This window comes from Eupeodes corollae, chromosome 2 (genome assembly GCF_945859685.1).
Source record: "Eupeodes corollae chromosome 2, idEupCoro1.1, whole genome shotgun sequence".
NCBI lineage: Eukaryota > Metazoa > Arthropoda > Insecta > Diptera > Syrphidae > Eupeodes > Eupeodes corollae.
In genome coordinates, this window is record NC_079148.1 from 116,114,697 (window position 1) to 116,132,248 (window position 17,552).

The following is a 17,552-nucleotide window of genomic DNA, read 5'->3' on the forward strand; positions in this document are numbered from 1 at the left end:
AAATTTATCGAAATTCGACACGATGCATACAAAAAGGTCAAGACTGTTTGGAAGACTGTTTCGAATGGAGGATTTTCTTCACTGAACGGATACCTCGCTCCAAAGGTCAAAAAGACTTATTTCAAAGTGATATCATGGAAACAGGTTGAACATGGTTAGTTTTTGAAATATGAGGATTATAGTCTTGAAGGTTTTAATTTTATGGATACAAATATTTACAACAAGAAAAGACGATACACAAAGAAGAATGATGGGCATGGTTCTTTAAGAAAGAAACTAGTGTGTGAAATTGTATTTCATAAGAAGAAACAAAAAATAAAAAACAAACAAAAAATAAATACAAATTTCTACTTTCATAAAAAAAGCCAAAAATAAAAACATTCACCTACTTCCCTTACAAAAAAATCAAAGAAAATGCAACAAATTACAAGCTAAACATACACAACTTAGGACTAATATGTATTATAGATGAATGTAATTTTTATTTCAAAATTAATATTATTCTTAAGAAATTATATGATTGATAATTATGTAAGCCAAATATTTTTGTTTCGATTAAAATAAAATTTATTATTAATAATATTCGTTTTGATTTTGTATTCATGATTAGATTTTATCCATTGATGCACGCTTGCTACTTGTTAGTGCCAGAGAGGCACAAATCCCTAAGCATCTGTTTAAAAAGGAAAACAAAAGAATAATATACATAATTTTGTTTAACTTTATGTTTTTGGTGCAGAGATAAAAAATTCCGTATTTAAAGGGAAAACAAAAATCAATTGCGACACCTTTTGGAGTTTCATACACATGGAGAGAGTGGATTATAATGAGAGACAAAGAGAGAAAAAGAGAATAAGAAAAAAATGCAATTAAATCCAGGAATAAAGGACAGCAAGCGGCCGGCGGCTTCGGTGGCGTAGGCGTAGGCGGTGGCACATGATACCAGGGATGCAATATGTACAACATTAATATTAAGAAGAATAAAAACCACAATATGGTAAAAATTAATTTTCTTTTCTCCATCTAAGTATATTTCTCTATCAAGGGAGTTGGAATTTTCATTGCATTGCTCTTTTTGCAGTTCAATATTACATTTTTGTGTATACACTTAGATTAAGCAGAAAAATAAATTAAATATTATAAGTACATTACAATAACGATAGCAAGCAAAATGTCTGGGATGCATCTTATGTGATATTAAAAAATTAAAAGCGAATCAACTTTTGTTGCTTTTGTTTCGTTAGAATTTGTTTGTGTTTTGTTTTTTTAGCTGCCTTAATACTATGTGCTTGTTTTTTATTGTTAAGTGCCATACCCAATGCAAAAAAATATGAATAAATTATTAAAATAATTATACTTAATTATAAAAATATGTATGTACATCGATGGGAATAAAAGTTAATTAAAAAAATACAAATGGAAATTAATCGATTTATTGTTTTATACAAGTTTTCCAGAAGGAATCACGTACTATATTAAAAGGAGGAAAGTCGAAAAAGACGACATTCTTCTGAGGCTTTAATATAATATGCCTTGGGTTGAGAATTATGATACTGGTTATTTATTAAGAAACCACATACCACTTAAAAAATTATTACAACATAATATTTATGAACAACATCTATTTAAATATTTAAAAAAAAAATCATAATAAAAAGGAAAAGCAAATTTTGAAAGCTGATACTCCAATTAAATCGAATGGAATGATATTGAATTTGAGAAAATTTAAAATGCATATGAAAGAAGGATATTTCTTACCTTAGCACTCTCTTTAAGTCCATCCATTGTTGGATCGTGTATGGGTTTGCCAGATGCTAGTTTAGTTGCATTTATCAAATCGCCCAAAGCGGATGCTACATCTTTGACAGCATTAATAACCATTACCTGTGAATCGGGTTGGGCTGCTCCCAAAGAGCATGCTCCACGTTTCACAGCTTCTGATAATTGTACTAGAATTGAAATAGACAAAATTTTACATTAAACAATTTGAACATTTAAAAAATTTGCCATCTTTTATAAAACTTACAAATAGTTGTAACAGCATTTTGTGCAGCTGTAGCTAGTTGATCTTGTGTTCCGGCAGCACCAGCCACCAGAATTTTAGTGTCTTCAACAAGAGCTTTGGCAGTTTGTAGAATATGCTCACGATGATCAGCAAAAGCTCCATCTCCATCCGACTGGAGAGTTCCAGCAGTGGCGAACATGATGGTTGTGTCGAGGTCACCAATGATACCGGAAACAGTATGGGCGGCATTGATACAGGCCTGTGTTCCTCGGGAACCAGCTTGCAAAGCAGCCAACACTTGAGCTACCTTCTCGGAGACATCTCGGGCGTTTCGAGAGATGTCATTTTGGCCTGAAGGATCATTGGGACGTACACCGGCAGTGGATTGGATAATCTGACCAACTGAACGACCCAAATCGATCACTGTTGACCTGATGCGCATAGCTACTTCGGGTGATGTGGTGGTTGTGGATGCTCCAACAGAATCTTGAGTTATTTGGGTGTAATGCTGAGCCATATCGACTCCCAGTGGTGGAAGTTTGGTAGGGTCGAATCCGGCTTTAGCGTTCATTTCATTGGCCAATCGAGCGATCTCCTTCGCACTTTGTACCATCCTCGTTTGATAGTCTACAAATGAGTCACTGAAGGAAGCATTTAGCAGACTCTGTCTCTTATCGGTGAGTCTAGTTATAGCGCGATTCACTTGCTCCATCAGTCCGGTCACAACTCCACTTTCGGTGGAAATCTTTTCCACAGTCTGAGTGAGCTCTTGGATAGCTTCTTGGGTGTTTTCAATGGACTCATCTAGAAGAGGATGAGCATGGGTGGCTCTGGGATTTCCTGCCGATTCCTTTGCAGCTGTCACAAGCTGAGTTGCGCTTTCGACCACTGACTTGGTTTGATTTATCAACCTCATCTGTTGGCTAGAGTGGACTATGTGTGTGCAGGCTCCAATTGCTCCATTTACCATCGGTACGACATAGCGCGAAATCTCTCCGACAGCATGTCCGAGTTTTTCGGCGTTGTTCTTGCCAGCCAATCGAATCGGTTCAAGCTTATCGCGAAGCTCGGCAGCAGCGTTCAAAGTCTGACTGCTAAAACCTTGCAAGTTGTTGTCCTTTCTTTGTGCCAATCCTTGGGCATTAACAGCTAATCCACAACTGTCCAATTCACGAGTACACGTTCCCAAAGTATGAAGTACTTGATCGCATTGTGCTTGGCCAGGTGCCTTTTCACGTATGCTGTCTACAAGATGCTTGACACTATTCGACACTGGTGTACTGTGCATAGAGAGTTTTTGCCAAACTGGAGGGTCGTCTGGTGAGAGGGCCAACGATTTGGCCGCTTTGACCATTTCAATAACCCCATCGATAACTCCACGTCCAGCATTCAATACTGGTTCTTGAGCCTTGCGTCCTTCGGCAGAGATCTTCGCTGGAACAGGAACAAACTCTGCACTTGAAGCGTACTGCCGAACGGCCTTGACTGCGTCCAAAAGTGGCTCAACAAATCTCTGTCTAGATGGCACCGAATGATCATCCTCGATTCTCTTGACTTCTTCCACTAAATTTGATGTTGCTCCAGCTACATGCTTGGCTCCTACGATGAACTCATTTTTGGCCACAGGATTATTGGTATTCATACTTGCCTGTCTACAAATCGAACATAAATAGCTTGTGTGTTTGGCTACACCGGTTAAAGCAGAGATTTTTTGCTGCTTTGTGGATTTTGGACTGCTGACAATGTCACAAAACTGAACAATTCCTTGGTAGGCATAGTTGAGTTGAGACTGGTCGATAATTCCTGGACGCCCAGCCACACTGCTTGGATGAGACACTCCAATAAGGTAGGCGGCCTGTGCTGAGGACTCAATCAAACCATGAATGGATTCGGAGACATTGTTAACCGACTGACCAAACTCAACATGCTTAGATTGTTTGGCGTTGTTGATCATTTCGGAAATGGCATATCCAAGGTTTCTCGACTTGCCGGTTGCAGTTTCCACACATTCAAAGTAGCCCTGATCGGTTATGGCTTCGTGGGGATACTCTAACAGGACCCTCAACGACTCAATGTTCCTCATAGCATTGTCACATTCCTTTTGTCCTGGAGCAGAAGATATGCAGGCATCGACGAGCTGGTTGATGCTCTCCGTAACACTTCTGGCAGCGGCATTCAGCAAGTTCTTCGAGTTGGGCTGGTCTGGGTCGGCGGCGATTTCCTTAGCAGACAACAGTAAGGAACAAGACTGAGTGGAAACGTTGCGCAAGCAATCGATTGTTTGTGCACGAACAGCTTCGTCCTTCGTTTGTCCGGCCATTTCCATTGCCACAGATAGAAGGTCTTTGTAATTGTTTGCAAAAACTTGACTGGTTTCAGCCAGCTGTGCCGGACTAGCATAAGAATGAACAATTTGTCCACCAGCAGTACTCAAACTTTCGGCGACATGTTTCAACTCACTTTGTAGAGTATTGTAGTTCCTGGTCGAGGGAGGATACTCGTTCATTGAAAGAATCTCACTTAACTCACTGACGTTCTTCAATGCGTTATCTACTTCCCGCTGTCCTGGGATACAATCGAGAGTTTTTGACAACGCTGCGGTGACATCGCGTCCGGCCTGGGTTAGGGCACCAGGTTCTCCAATATTCTGTAACGTCTTCTGTGCCTCTTCGATGAGTCGAACTGAATTGATGACCACCTCATCAGCCGATTCGATTACAGATGGATTATTTGTGGTGGCTGCAACTCCATGAACACTTTTGGTGAAGTCACCAAGAGCCAATGCTGTATCACGTCCCGCAACACCTGCGTACATGCGCTGTCCATGAGAAACTGTCGACAGAAGCTGACTCAAAGCAATACCGACGTTCTTAGCTGATTTACTGAGCTGTTGGGCAGTATTCTCAACTGTCTCACCTGGAAGACGACAAAGCGAACCATTTTGGGCAGCATTTCTGGTGTCATCCAAAACATTTCGTAAGTTCTTTACAGCTTCCAAAGCTGACTCGAGCTCTTGACCACCACAAGCTTCCCTAGCTCTCTGTGCTGCTGAATTCAATTCATGCACCGACTGTCCCAAATGCAAGGCGCTCTTAGAAAGCTGTTGTGCAGATGGAATATCGTTAACAGTTGGTTGAAGGGCTCTAGCCGAGCTGGATAGTTGAATCCCGGGTTCGATGAACTGTTCTGCAGCTTCAATGAGGTTCAGCTGCGCATTGGCATCATCAGGATTGCTCCTGGTTGTTTTAAGTGATGTCACCAATCTAGGAATCGTGTCTGCAGCTCGTTTACAGTCCTGCAGAAGTGACTGCTTAGTCTGTTGGTCATCACTATGTTGAACGGCGTTTTGGGCTGCAGAAATACATTGAGTGGCCGCTGTTGCCGCCTGCTTTGAACAGTAGTCCAATCGGTTAATAAGACCTCGCTTCATAGCAGGGGTATTGGCTTTAGTTGTTGTTATCTCTCGGAGCTCTTCAGCTGCCCGTCTCAAGTTCTCCTGGTTGTCTGAATCATGAGGGTTTCCAGCACACAAACGAGCAGCTTCAACCAATTTCGCAGTAGCATCAGCCAATTGCTTAGCTGCTGACAATAAACGCCTCTGCAGTTCTGAGTCGTGTTGTTGTTCCGCTTCACCTTTGATGCTCTGAATCAATTGAGCTGTTGCCTGACCCAATACCTTTGCATGGCGAACCATCTCCTGGGGATCGGTGGAGGACACCAAAATATCTGTTCCAATAATGACACTTTCAACTGGAGACATCTCCTGCGACAAGCGGTTAGCATGTTCACGAGCACTCAATTTGACGTGGTCCAGCAAATCAGCCAAACTGCGGGATACATCCCTAGCGGCATTGAGAAGGTCTCCCTTCAACTTCTGATCGTCTGTCGCATCGGTGCATACCTCACACAAATTATTCACAGCCCTGGCAACATTTCTCGCTGCCATCTCGATTTGATCACGACACTCTGCATTGTGCAAAGTTGGAGCAATGACCTTAGTACAAGCAACCAACTGGCTTGTGGCAAGAGCACATTGGCTCGCCGCTCCGATGACCTTATTACGAGTTTCATCGTCATCGCAATTCGAAGCGATAGACTTGGCACGCATAACAAGTGATGCAGTTGTATTGGCAACAGCCTTGGCCAAAGCCAGAAGCATGTCTTGCAAATCTGTGTCTTCTGGAGGTTCCTCTTCGATCGTACTCAAAACATGAGTTGTCGCCTCTCCAATGCGACTTGCTGCATTTATCAAACTCTGTGGTGGTTCCTTGTTCTCCGGTTCAGCTGCCTTCAACAAGTCACTAAAAGCACTGCACAAGTTTCGTGTAGCTTCCAACAAACGATCACCACCATTATCATCTTCCATCAGAGCTGCAATCAAACGCACCTCTTTCGTCACTTCGGGAATAGTTTGAGCGATTTGTGACACAGAGGCAGATATGGTCTCAGTATCAATTTCGTCTGGTTGCGTTGCAGTGATGATTTGTGCTGTGGCTGCATTCATCGAAGCAACATGACTCGTGACAGCTTGTTTGGAGGTTTCCAAAGTATTTTCACGCCATTCAATAGAACGTTTGTCTGAGCCAAGATTCTGAATCGAAGCCTGTAAACATCACATCCGCATCAATTAGAAATTGTATTAATTTAAACAAAAATGAATTATCATCATTACCTTTGTTCTAAGCTCCTCATCAGCTTTAATTAGGATATCTTGGCCAGCACTGATGTAACTTAATAGAGCTCTTTGGGGTTCGGTCAAATTCACGGAGCTAATACGAATTTCCTTAGCCTGTGGAGGTACAGTGAAATATTTTTTTATAAATAACTCTAACTGATCAAAAGTTAAAGACATAATCCCTCAAAAGACCAATAAAATTACAATAAAAGAAATATCATTTAACTTAAAAAACTTATAAAATAATAATAATACAAAATGTGTAGCAATAAATCAAAAATGGTCGTTAAAGGGTTTAAAGGTTTTTTTTCTCTCTTAGACATTATACCATTAACGTACTTAAATTATAAATGTGGTTATCCGAAAAGGACAGCGCAGCAATGAGTAAAGATATTTAAACAAAAACATGTATTAAATTCACGAATCCAATTAAATGGTTTTATAGATTGAAATTCTTAAGTGTTTTTATTTTATGTGTCTGTGCGCTTTATTATGTGACTTATATTTATTAATGTAATTGCAAATAAATTTCAAAACAAGGCAAAGAATTATTCAAGTGTACATAAATAATATACTTTAGTTTCATTGACAAGACAAGGAATTCTAAGTGTGCCGATTCAATTGTGTGCTTCATTGGTGTTTGAGTGAGTGTCGATGAGAAGAATTTACTTTCTGACTGAAAAATCTTTAACTGCATTTTTAAGATATCAATATACAACATGATAAATATTTATATTTTGATTTTATAGCATGTGGTTAAGTGGGGTGGTACTTAAACAGTCTCTGTCGAAAGAAAGAGTACTCTTTTTATAATGTGCAAAGTATATCACTATCCAAACAAAAACGGACAACTTATTTTGATGCACACTGTCTATTACTGATAAATAACCAAGAATGTAATTATGAAACTTAACTTTGTTGCAGTTACTAGTGCTTGTCAAAGAAAGAGCGTTAAATCATGTGCAAGTTTGAATTTTAAACAATTTATTTAATGATTCTGTTTCTTGGTGCATCATATTATAGTAATACAAACACAAAGCAAGTGTACAAAAAGAAGATGTAATTTTAAAAAACCAGTGCTTCATGTTGGATTTCAATGTTTGTTCAACTAGGAAACTATATTCTTTCCATCGACACTTTAACAATAAGTTGGTTTAAATATTAAATTGTATGCAATTTTTTGTATTATAAAAATTAAACAAAATAAAACTCACCGTTGGCGGCTGATGAGCAAGATTAACTTGCCCACCAAATGCACTATATTGCATAGATTGCATTTCACCTTGTGTATATGGCTTTTCGCCTGCGGTTTTACGGTGAAGATGATAATTTCAATCAAAACATACAAAATAGAAAGGCAAGAACGAAAATAAAGAAAAATAAATCAAATAATATCATTAACAAAAAATAAAAAGAACAAAATAAATGCAAAATAAAAATATATCAAACAAAAAGCATTTATTTCATATATTTACATAAATCATTACAATTGAGAATGAAATTGAAAGATACATACCGTCAATTGCTCGCATAACACCAGGTTGAGCTATTGATTTTGTGTCGACCTTTCCCACTTTACTGGTTTCATATTGAAGGAATTGAGTTCTATCAAAAGGAACAAAAAAATACACAACCACACCATTAAAGTCTTTCATTCTACACAAACGAAAACAAAAAAAAAAAAAACTTACTGTGAAGGTGCAACAGATTCTTCAACCAAAGTATCACCCTCTTCGCCCTCAATACCAAAATGATCTTTCATTTGTTTCTTCTTCAATATGATATCAATATAACCGGCAATAAGTTGGACAATAGGTTCGGCTTCTGTTGTTTGAACTGAATAATACTGATCAGCATAGTCACCGAAATCAAGGGTAAATGTATTTGGCGAAGCACCCCATCTCCGGACTGTTGTTAATGGCCAAGTGACTAAAATCTCTTTTGTTCGCTCATCCAAACGCAAAACAGAATCCTTGGTAACACCCAACAAACGTGGTACAAGTTTATTTTTGCCAGTCATTTTTTCTTTGACAAGGAAAAATGTAACACCATATGTTGGCAGTTCACGTGCTGTTTTTGTATACAAGACTTTAGCATCGATTTCAGTGATGTTTATGTGTTTTCGATGTTCGGCGAAAACTTTTTTCTCGATACCTTTAACACGGACATATGATTGTGGCAGGAAATCTTTTAAACTAAAACAACAAACAAATAAATGTTTTACATCATTTTTAAGAACTTTTCCTTGTCTTTTATTTTATACTCACTCTAAGAATCCTGGTTTATGCTTGCTCTCATTATGATCTCCAAATTGTATATGAACTTGAATACCAGCAAATTCACAAGCTTAAAATAAGAAAATTTATTAAAACTTGAAACAACACAAAGAAAAACATTTCTTACCTTTCTTTTCTGTAACTGGATGTGTACCGTCTAAGATAGCATCTCTAGCCTGGACGTACAACAAATTCAACTGCACGGGATCTCTTGAATCAATATTCTGATCGGAAAAGAAGAACTTTCGGCGCAGTAAGACCGTTTCAGATTCATCAATGCCTTGCTCACGAAGAGTTTTACTAACGTCAACCCAATTGACTAAAAATAATTCATAAAATGAATGAAATTTATAATGAATATGTTTTTAAAAAAAAAACTTACTTTCATCATCGGTTTTAACTTTCTTCCTCAAACTCTCCATTTTGGCATCACGATCTTTTTCGACATTCTTTTTCTTCAAAGTTAATGTTCCAAGAGTATTTTCTGGTTTATTTTCATTTTGTGATTCGGACTCTTCCCGCACCAAACCGTATTCCTCATGATTGGTTATACCAATTTTTGTACAAATAACAACCATCAACTGTGACACAGGTTGAGAGTCATCAACTAAAATCGTCTTCACGGCACCGTCCAACATGCGGACACGAAGGGTTCGCAATTTACGGCGATACTCCAACACATCCAAATTATGTAAGATGTAATAGCCAAGGGTGCGTCCAGCTTCCAACCACACACCTTGTTGGTTTTGTTCGTCAGACAAAAATAATCCATATTCACTTGCTGAAAAAAGAATTCAAATAGAATAGATAGATAGAGATATATAAATAAATAGATTGTTAAGTAGAGCCGAGGACTTTCGAATAAAATAAATGTATAATGAGAAGCAATTGGAGGAGACTTGTACCACAAAACGGCACTACACCTAGCCCACCCTACCTACATAGTAGAACACACTTCAACCACCTGCCGTATAAAAATTCCAATTTATGATGAAATTAAAGTAAATGTGAAATTGAGTGGGATTTTCTTCTCACCCTTAGAATAAGAATAACCAAAGTATTTAAGTGTAAGGGATAGCGGATAGGTAAAATTTAAGCTGCTTTTCAAGTGTGTACGTTAAATATCCGAAAAGTATAATAAAATGGAATAAATCAGGCGTTAGATAGATAAGCTTATATTAGTAATCATTAAAGTGGAAGAAAACAAATAAAAACAAGCTAAACGACTATTATTTGCAGACTCAATGTGGAACAAATAATAAGTTCATTTTTTGACGACCGACCACGTTGTCAAATTACAACAGTGAGGTACGATGAAGACGTGTCTTTTGTAAAATTTCTATTAAAAACTATTGGTTGTTGTCGAGCATCAGAAAAACAACCATTTAACGACAATACAAATTAGTTTTTACTTAGAAGCTGGTAAGAAATGGTTTAGAACCTTGCAACCTTGCATGGAACGGAATTTAGAAGGCACTGATTTAGTCTTTGATCTCGATAAGAGTCAATTTTAGTTAAAAAAATATTAAGTTTTTGGTTTTACCGAGAAACCCACTAGGAAGAAAGGGATTAAATTCTTATCCAATTTTAAATATTTATGAAAAAGTTTAAAATTTGTATACCAATAATTTTGTTGAACTTAAGACACTAAGAAATTAACTGAAGACACAACCAGCACCATGTGCAGAGGACGACTGAAGACTATTTTTAACAATTTATCAGAGGTAAAGTCACGAGGAATGTGGTTCTTTGGTTTTAGCGACTGGCGCATGTCCTCAAGTAAAAGGTCTTCAAATCAATTGCTTTTTAGAGTTCCTGATGATAAAAAAGAATGGAAGGACACCATTATCTCAGCTGGAAAAACGAGAGAGGACTATAACGGATAAGGGTGAAATGATTCTACCATAAATAAAATTCATTTTTCATTACAGAATTAAAAAGTTATGTTATTTTATTGAGCTGAATAATAGAATTTTTAGTGAATTTTGGAGAACAGCCATAATTTATTAAAAAGACCAAACAGCATTTTGAGCCATTTGTGGTCGAAAATGACTCCTGGGGTTCAACGAACTCAATAAGTCAGCAAAGGATAGTGGATTAAAAATTGAAACTACTCAACAAATATGACTCAAAAAATAACAAACAAGATAGAAACTTGCCTCATAGAGTAAGTACTGAAAGTGACAATGTTTCGAGAGGGTAGGAGATGCTCTAGGGAAATAATAGTAACTTATTCACTTTGAGGAGAAATAAGGTCAAGTCCAGTCTGTTATAACTTTTTCCAAATATAGCTACAAAATCTATTCTATAAAATACTTAAAAATACATATTTACTCCTAAGAAATCTTAAAGATGTTTATTAATACAAGATAGTATATAATATACATGAAATGTGAATGTATATATGTAGATGATTTATAAGTATTTTTTTTAATACTCACGCTGTCCTTGTACAGCATCTCCAAATTTATCACGAATTACTTTGCATGCATCAAACACTGTCGTATTTGGCTGGAACTGTATGGTCTTTGTTACGCGGCCACCTTCTAAACTTATACGTAAAGATAGCGTCGACATTGTTTATATTTCTGTAAGGCACTGAAATTAAATTTAAATAAAATAAGTATAAGTGTTTAATTTTTGGTTTGATATATCATTTAAACACATACAACAACACAATTCAAATAAAAAAGAATGAAAAAGAAGAAGAAACTCGACCCATAACAGAAATCCCATAGAAACCCACCCTTCTATAGAGAATAAAAAGAAATTCTTTTTATAATATCCTCTTAATGTGAAAGAATATGGCAAAGAATCTTACACCACAGCAATGGACAACCAAAACCAACCAACCCAACCAACCATCAACCCTAGACGACTATAGGTACACATTATGGTCGATGTCGTTGTTCCAGAACCAGAATAGGTAGGTATAAGTGGCAGAGGGTATCACTCATCTAGAAATCAGACACAAATGCACACACAATAGGCTGATGTTACTCCCTAATTGATTTTTTTCTTCTTTTTTTTTTAAATGATTTTCTGCCTCTCGTCCGTCTTCTTATATGCCTTTTGCCATCTTTAAACACCATACACAATAAAAAGCAAAATCGATATTGGAAACTCGAAAGTAAACTTGAGATCTTAAAAGCTTGTGTTTGAATAGAAAAAAAATCTTTTCGTAAACAAACAGTCCTTAAAGTTATCAACGGATATGGGGGGTGGGGGTTGCTTTGGGTGATACGATTCAATACGATGGGTTTGTTAGCACTGGCCAAACTCCAAACTGAGCCCATATCGAATTTCGAAAACATTCCATTTTTTTTTCATTTTACTCTTTCAAGACACTCACTTTTTTTTTTAACTGGAGGATAAACTTTTTCACAACGATATTTTAAATTATTTTTAACTCGAGAAGGACAACCGTGTTTGCCGAGATTCGGGAAAGAACTAAATGCTTAGAATGGTGCTGGAAATCGTCTGTCGCTGCCGGGCTTATTGAAATTGTGAAACTGATACAAGCCGGATGCTGCGCAGAGCCAGATTTTCTCAGGAAAAAAAGGGGTGGTTGTCCTCTCCTTGCGCTTCTTATTCTTCTTCGTTTTCTTCTTCTATAATGGGAGGAAAAAGGGCGAAAATATGGTCATTGGTATAAATACTTAATAGGGGTAGTTTTTTTTTGGGAAATCAGTGCGTTGTCTTGAGAGAGCATGCGCGGAATTTAAATAAAACTCAGAGGGTAGGTATGCACTCAAAGTCGAGTGGACAAATTATAAGGGATATTTTAAAATGTTGTTCTGTTAAGGTACTGTTAAGTTAAAACGACCAAAACAGACTAAAAAGGGAAAATTTTAAATTCTTTAAAGACAAGATTGATGGAGAGTTGTGAATCTGTTAGACGAGCACCACCCCATTCCCACCCTAAGATGAAGTCTGTTCTTCTTTTTTTTTTGTATTCATCTCTACCGACTTCAGTGATTGTCACTTGGCGCCGAATATAATATTATACGTACTATATAATACATAGTTCTATTATTGAATGGCGCCCGACAATGCGGAGACGTGTCGGTAGCTCGTCGAGCAGAATTTCCTTAATGCCTTTCGGAATTCAATGGTTATTCATCATGAACTTAGTCCACCCACACTTACCCTATCCTTCCTAAACCCATTTAATTTCCTTATTTTTGTGGGTCAGGCTAAATAGGACTCTTTTGATAAAGATGATGATAGGAGTTGTGGGTATTTTGGGGTTAAAGATACAACAACGTTATAACTTGGTGGTTGAATAAGTTATTTTGATGGTAATTTGATAGTTTAATGATTTGTATTGTGTGTGTTTTGTTTTTTTTTTTTTCTTTTTGTCAAAAGGAATGTGGATTGTAAGGTGAAATTGGAGCGGAAGAAGTATAGCGCAAGTCAAGGGAAACCACAGGTGGTTCTACACATGTACTTTGTATATTTGGCAATAGCACTACTAGCATGGGCACAAGAGGCGATGATAGCACACGGGCAAACATATCAAATTGAATTAAATGCTTTTGAAAAAAAGATCAAACCAATGCAGTATCTCGAATTCAAATTGTAAATGGGACAACGACGGACGACAATGAATCAAAAGGTGTATTAAATTTGTTGGTTTTGGATATTTACCTTTGCTGAATGCTTGAAATATTCTCAAAGTATGTACCGTATAGGGTCAAAAGCCCTTTTATGTTATTGGAGTTCTACATTTTTTGTTTTTGCTTGTTTGCATAGATTTTGTAGGTTGAAGAATACTATTTTTTGTATTGTGTAAAATTAGAATATAACGATTTTATTTGTAGAAAAGGGTATTTTTAAAGTGTTGCAGTAAAATTGCAGCATGCAGAAGCTGACCCTTAAGTTGATACATTATCAAGCTTAAAGAGGTCGAAAGTGTACAGCGCCTTTGATTTAATTAATTCCTGGATATGTAAGCTACGGGCTTCATCATCATCACAGGAAGTACAATAATGATTAGGATTTGATCAATTTCTACTTAATCAAGTTAAATGGAAACATCATCATTAAATTAAAATGAGTCGACAGAAAAAAAAATACAAACAACAACAAAAATTACCCCCAATTACAATCTCGTTGACGAAATTGGAAAAGACAAATTTTTCTAATAAGAAATAATAAGAAAATCAACCCCCTACTGATTGATTAATGCAATATCCTTTTTCCTTTCTCCTTTCTTCTTCTCTTTTCTCAGACTTATTTTATAGTAACTTAAAATGACTTAACTAATTTTCTAGTTACTTTTATTGAGTTTACTTAGGAACACAACAAAAAAAAAACTTAATAAACAACAACAGAGTTAATGTCATCGTTTGGAATTTTATGGGTATAAAAATAAGAAATTAACAGACTTAATAAGACTTGTCGTGATAACATAGTACAAGATGACTGATTTACTCATGGCATGCAATAGAATAAGAATATAAATGTTACCATCATCAACCACTAAGTAAAACAACCATAACACTGCATGCTGTGAGGCTAATGGAGTTTTTATTTATTGGCTTGCCTTGTTAATAGTCGTCTGCTATGGATCATTTTATTTTTTTGAGTGATAGGAAACAACAAGAATTTTCTAGTTTATTGGCCAACAAATGAATTGAGCTGGAGTTGATATTTAGCACCCTCTTGACAAGTTGCAAATTAATGCTTATGATGACATAATCATTGAAGAACTTTTAGAATTAATTAATCAGAGGCAATCATTGAAATTTTATTTGGTAAAAACTTTGAATAATGGGATTTTTTGTTTTTTGAAAAAAGAGTTTGTGGGTTAAGTGTTTATGATTTGTATGACTTAACACATAAATAAGGAGGAGAAATGTGTCATTTTTACTGCAAGTGTTTTATTTTGATATTTATTTTGAAATTTATGGAATAAAATCAGAAGAGCTGCTCTTTTTTCGTAGTTTCGAAACTTAAAGTTCGAATTAATTGTATTTTAAAAAATGCAAAGTTATGTGGCGGGTATCGATGAAAATAAAGAGATCATATTTCGGAATTTAAAAAATGGTAAATTATTTTTTAAGCAGTTTACAGTGGTGCTATATCACATTTGTCTGTCTTACCAAAGTTATTAAATCGTTTTAGATAAATACACAATTTGTGTAGACATTTTTGTGCTAAACAACTTAGAAGATTGCAATGAAATTTGCTTTTCTAGACTTTCCTAAATATCGTATTAGATATTTTACTAATTAAAAAGATGTACCATAAGGTGATTATTATGTGTTCTGATATGACTTTTCACTGCAAGTTATAGAATCGGGTTTTGGTTAAGTGTTACATTTCAGTTGGTCTGAAGACACTTAGAAGGTGTAAATGCATTATTTCAAAACAATGGTTATATGCAGTAATATCCTCACATTAAAATGCGTACGCCCAACATGGGTAAAAACTTGACTGATCCGAGTTATCCCTACGGAAAATTAGTCATGATTCAGTTTTTTTAGTCAACTTTTAAAAATAGAAGTTAATAAGCTTCCAAATAAATAAAGGAATAAGAATATGCATTTCGTATTACTTTGAAGACCTATACGAAAATCCGCCACTTATAAAAAAATGTACACGGTAATAAGGAATTAAGATTTTAAAATTCAGTCTTAGAATCATTTTAAAAAATCAGTAGATTAAAAACATAATTTCAGCTCATTCAACACAATAACTCTTGAGCCTTTTTTATAACATTTAACTTTATATTAAAAATTTGAGTTAAAGTTAATGATCAATAACAAATACTTTACAGTTTTGAAATCAACCAAAGTCAGACAACAAATTGAAAGTTGTAAAATTATATCTTTTTTGTTAAAATTTGTAAATTAATATTACTTACTCTTTGGTTAAAAATTTCCCGAAACTTAATTTTATTTTCAGGAATAACAAATAAGGCACATTTAGCAAAATTTATAAAAACTAATAAATTTGCTAAGAGTTTTTTTGTTAGTTTTTTTTTTTGTATAAATATATAAACAATATTTATATAACAACAAAATATAAAACTTGAAAAAAAGTCAACAAAATTGTTTAGGCACTTTGTGATTACACATTGTCTTTATGTGTGTTTTTAATATATATAAAATTAAACAAAAAAACTTAACATATTTTTATGAGGCACTGTTGTGAGTTAATACAATTTAAAATATATAAATATTTGTATCTTTTTTAAACGTTCTGAGAATCGTTTATATTAAGGCACTTGCATTAAAACTCAAAATCACTAAGGCACTAGTTGTTTTTTTTTTTTTTGAATTTATAAAACTTTACAAAAAATCACAACCAACAATCTTAAAGTGAAATCAAACTAAAAAAAAAAGGACTAACACAAACAAAAAAATTAAACTGATGATGAAAAACAGAAAAACTTCAACTATTTACACAAAGTGTTTAAAAATAAAACTTTATGTTTGGTGTTCTAGGCAAGGAAGGATCCCGGAGTAGATGTCCTTCCCGATCTGTGGTTAGGCCTAGAATGATACACTGAATCTATGACATCGAAGTTCTATGATTTCATCACGGTCACTATTCGAACATGCTTTCAAAGCAACGTATATACCTATTTCACTTCTGCACACGCATATTCGTTATTTTTAAAAATAACCTCTGCTCTGTTATACTGCTGTTATATGTGACAAAATTTGCAGACTGAGGCAAAAGGCTATTCCTTCCCCATTGTTAACTTTATAGGGTAGTTATTCGGGGGAATAGAAAATATTTCCCTTTTTACGGTGGATGATATCGGGAAAATCCTTTTGTCTGGCCCAAAAAAGAGACTTGGAATAGAGTGAGACACAAAAGTAGGGGAACGTGTCTAACAGCCCAACAAAAACAACGTCAACGTCACCACCCCCACGAGGAAAGGAACTTTTATGTGTACATACGTTGGCTTTTACCCCATAGAAAGTACCAGCATAGCTACATTTACATACATGAGTGTTTTGCAGCTGATATTTCTTGCAGATTTTTCTACAGCTTCTTGGGGTGGAAGCAAATGCTTACGGTGGTGGCGGCTTCGGTGTTTCTTGCTGTGATTCGACTTTTTATCATTTACAATGATCACTACTATGATTGAACAAGTGCCATGCTGGGAACATTATGTATTTTGAACATAGGTACCTAAGCCAAGTATGTACAGCACATATTCACATTGGGCAAAAGGACATATCCAATCCATGTGGTAATATAAAAGTTAAAGGGTCTTCAAAGTAACTCATTTTTTTGTACTTAAAAAAAAACAAAAAGACCTTTATCTTTTGTCACAAACTATTAAGCCAACAACAAAAAACCGAAAAGAAAGTGCTATAAATGATATCGACTCCCACCTCTTTTGAAAAGATTTGTAAATGCCACAAACAAAAAATAATAAAACAACTCAAAAATAAATATCCTGGGAAAGCCAAATGGAAATGTATTTGGAAATCAGAGAAGAAAAATGGGATTTAACTATACATTGGTCACATTAGGTTTGGATGTTTTCATCTCAAGGATAGATGAAAAGAACACATAAAGGCGCGCCATAGCATCTTAATTGTCGCGACATTGTGGCGCCTCTGGATTCTGA

At 35.6% G+C, this 17,552-nt stretch overlaps 1 protein-coding gene across 3 annotated transcripts in view; it reads right to left on the minus strand.

Moving 5' to 3' along the window:
• The window catches only part of LOC129947359 (talin-2), a 39,834-nt gene that overhangs the window by 5,749 nt on the left and 16,533 nt on the right, over positions 1–17,552 (minus strand). For all 3 annotated transcript variants that reach the window (XM_056057894.1, XM_056057896.1, XM_056057895.1), the window contains exons 3-12: positions 11,398–11,554; positions 9,339–9,737; positions 9,084–9,275; positions 8,948–9,026; positions 8,372–8,875; positions 8,197–8,285; positions 7,895–7,983; positions 6,678–6,794; positions 2,027–6,608; positions 1,759–1,949 (exon numbers count right to left, since the gene is read on the minus strand). In XM_056057894.1, coding sequence (XP_055913869.1) covers positions 1,759–1,949; positions 2,027–6,608; positions 6,678–6,794; positions 7,895–7,983; positions 8,197–8,285; positions 8,372–8,875; positions 8,948–9,026; positions 9,084–9,275; positions 9,339–9,737; positions 11,398–11,533 — 6,378 coding nt within the window. In that variant the 5' untranslated portion in view covers positions 11,534–11,554. The remainder of the gene's footprint in view (positions 1–1,758; positions 1,950–2,026; positions 6,609–6,677; positions 6,795–7,894; positions 7,984–8,196; positions 8,286–8,371; positions 8,876–8,947; positions 9,027–9,083; positions 9,276–9,338; positions 9,738–11,397; positions 11,555–17,552) is intronic.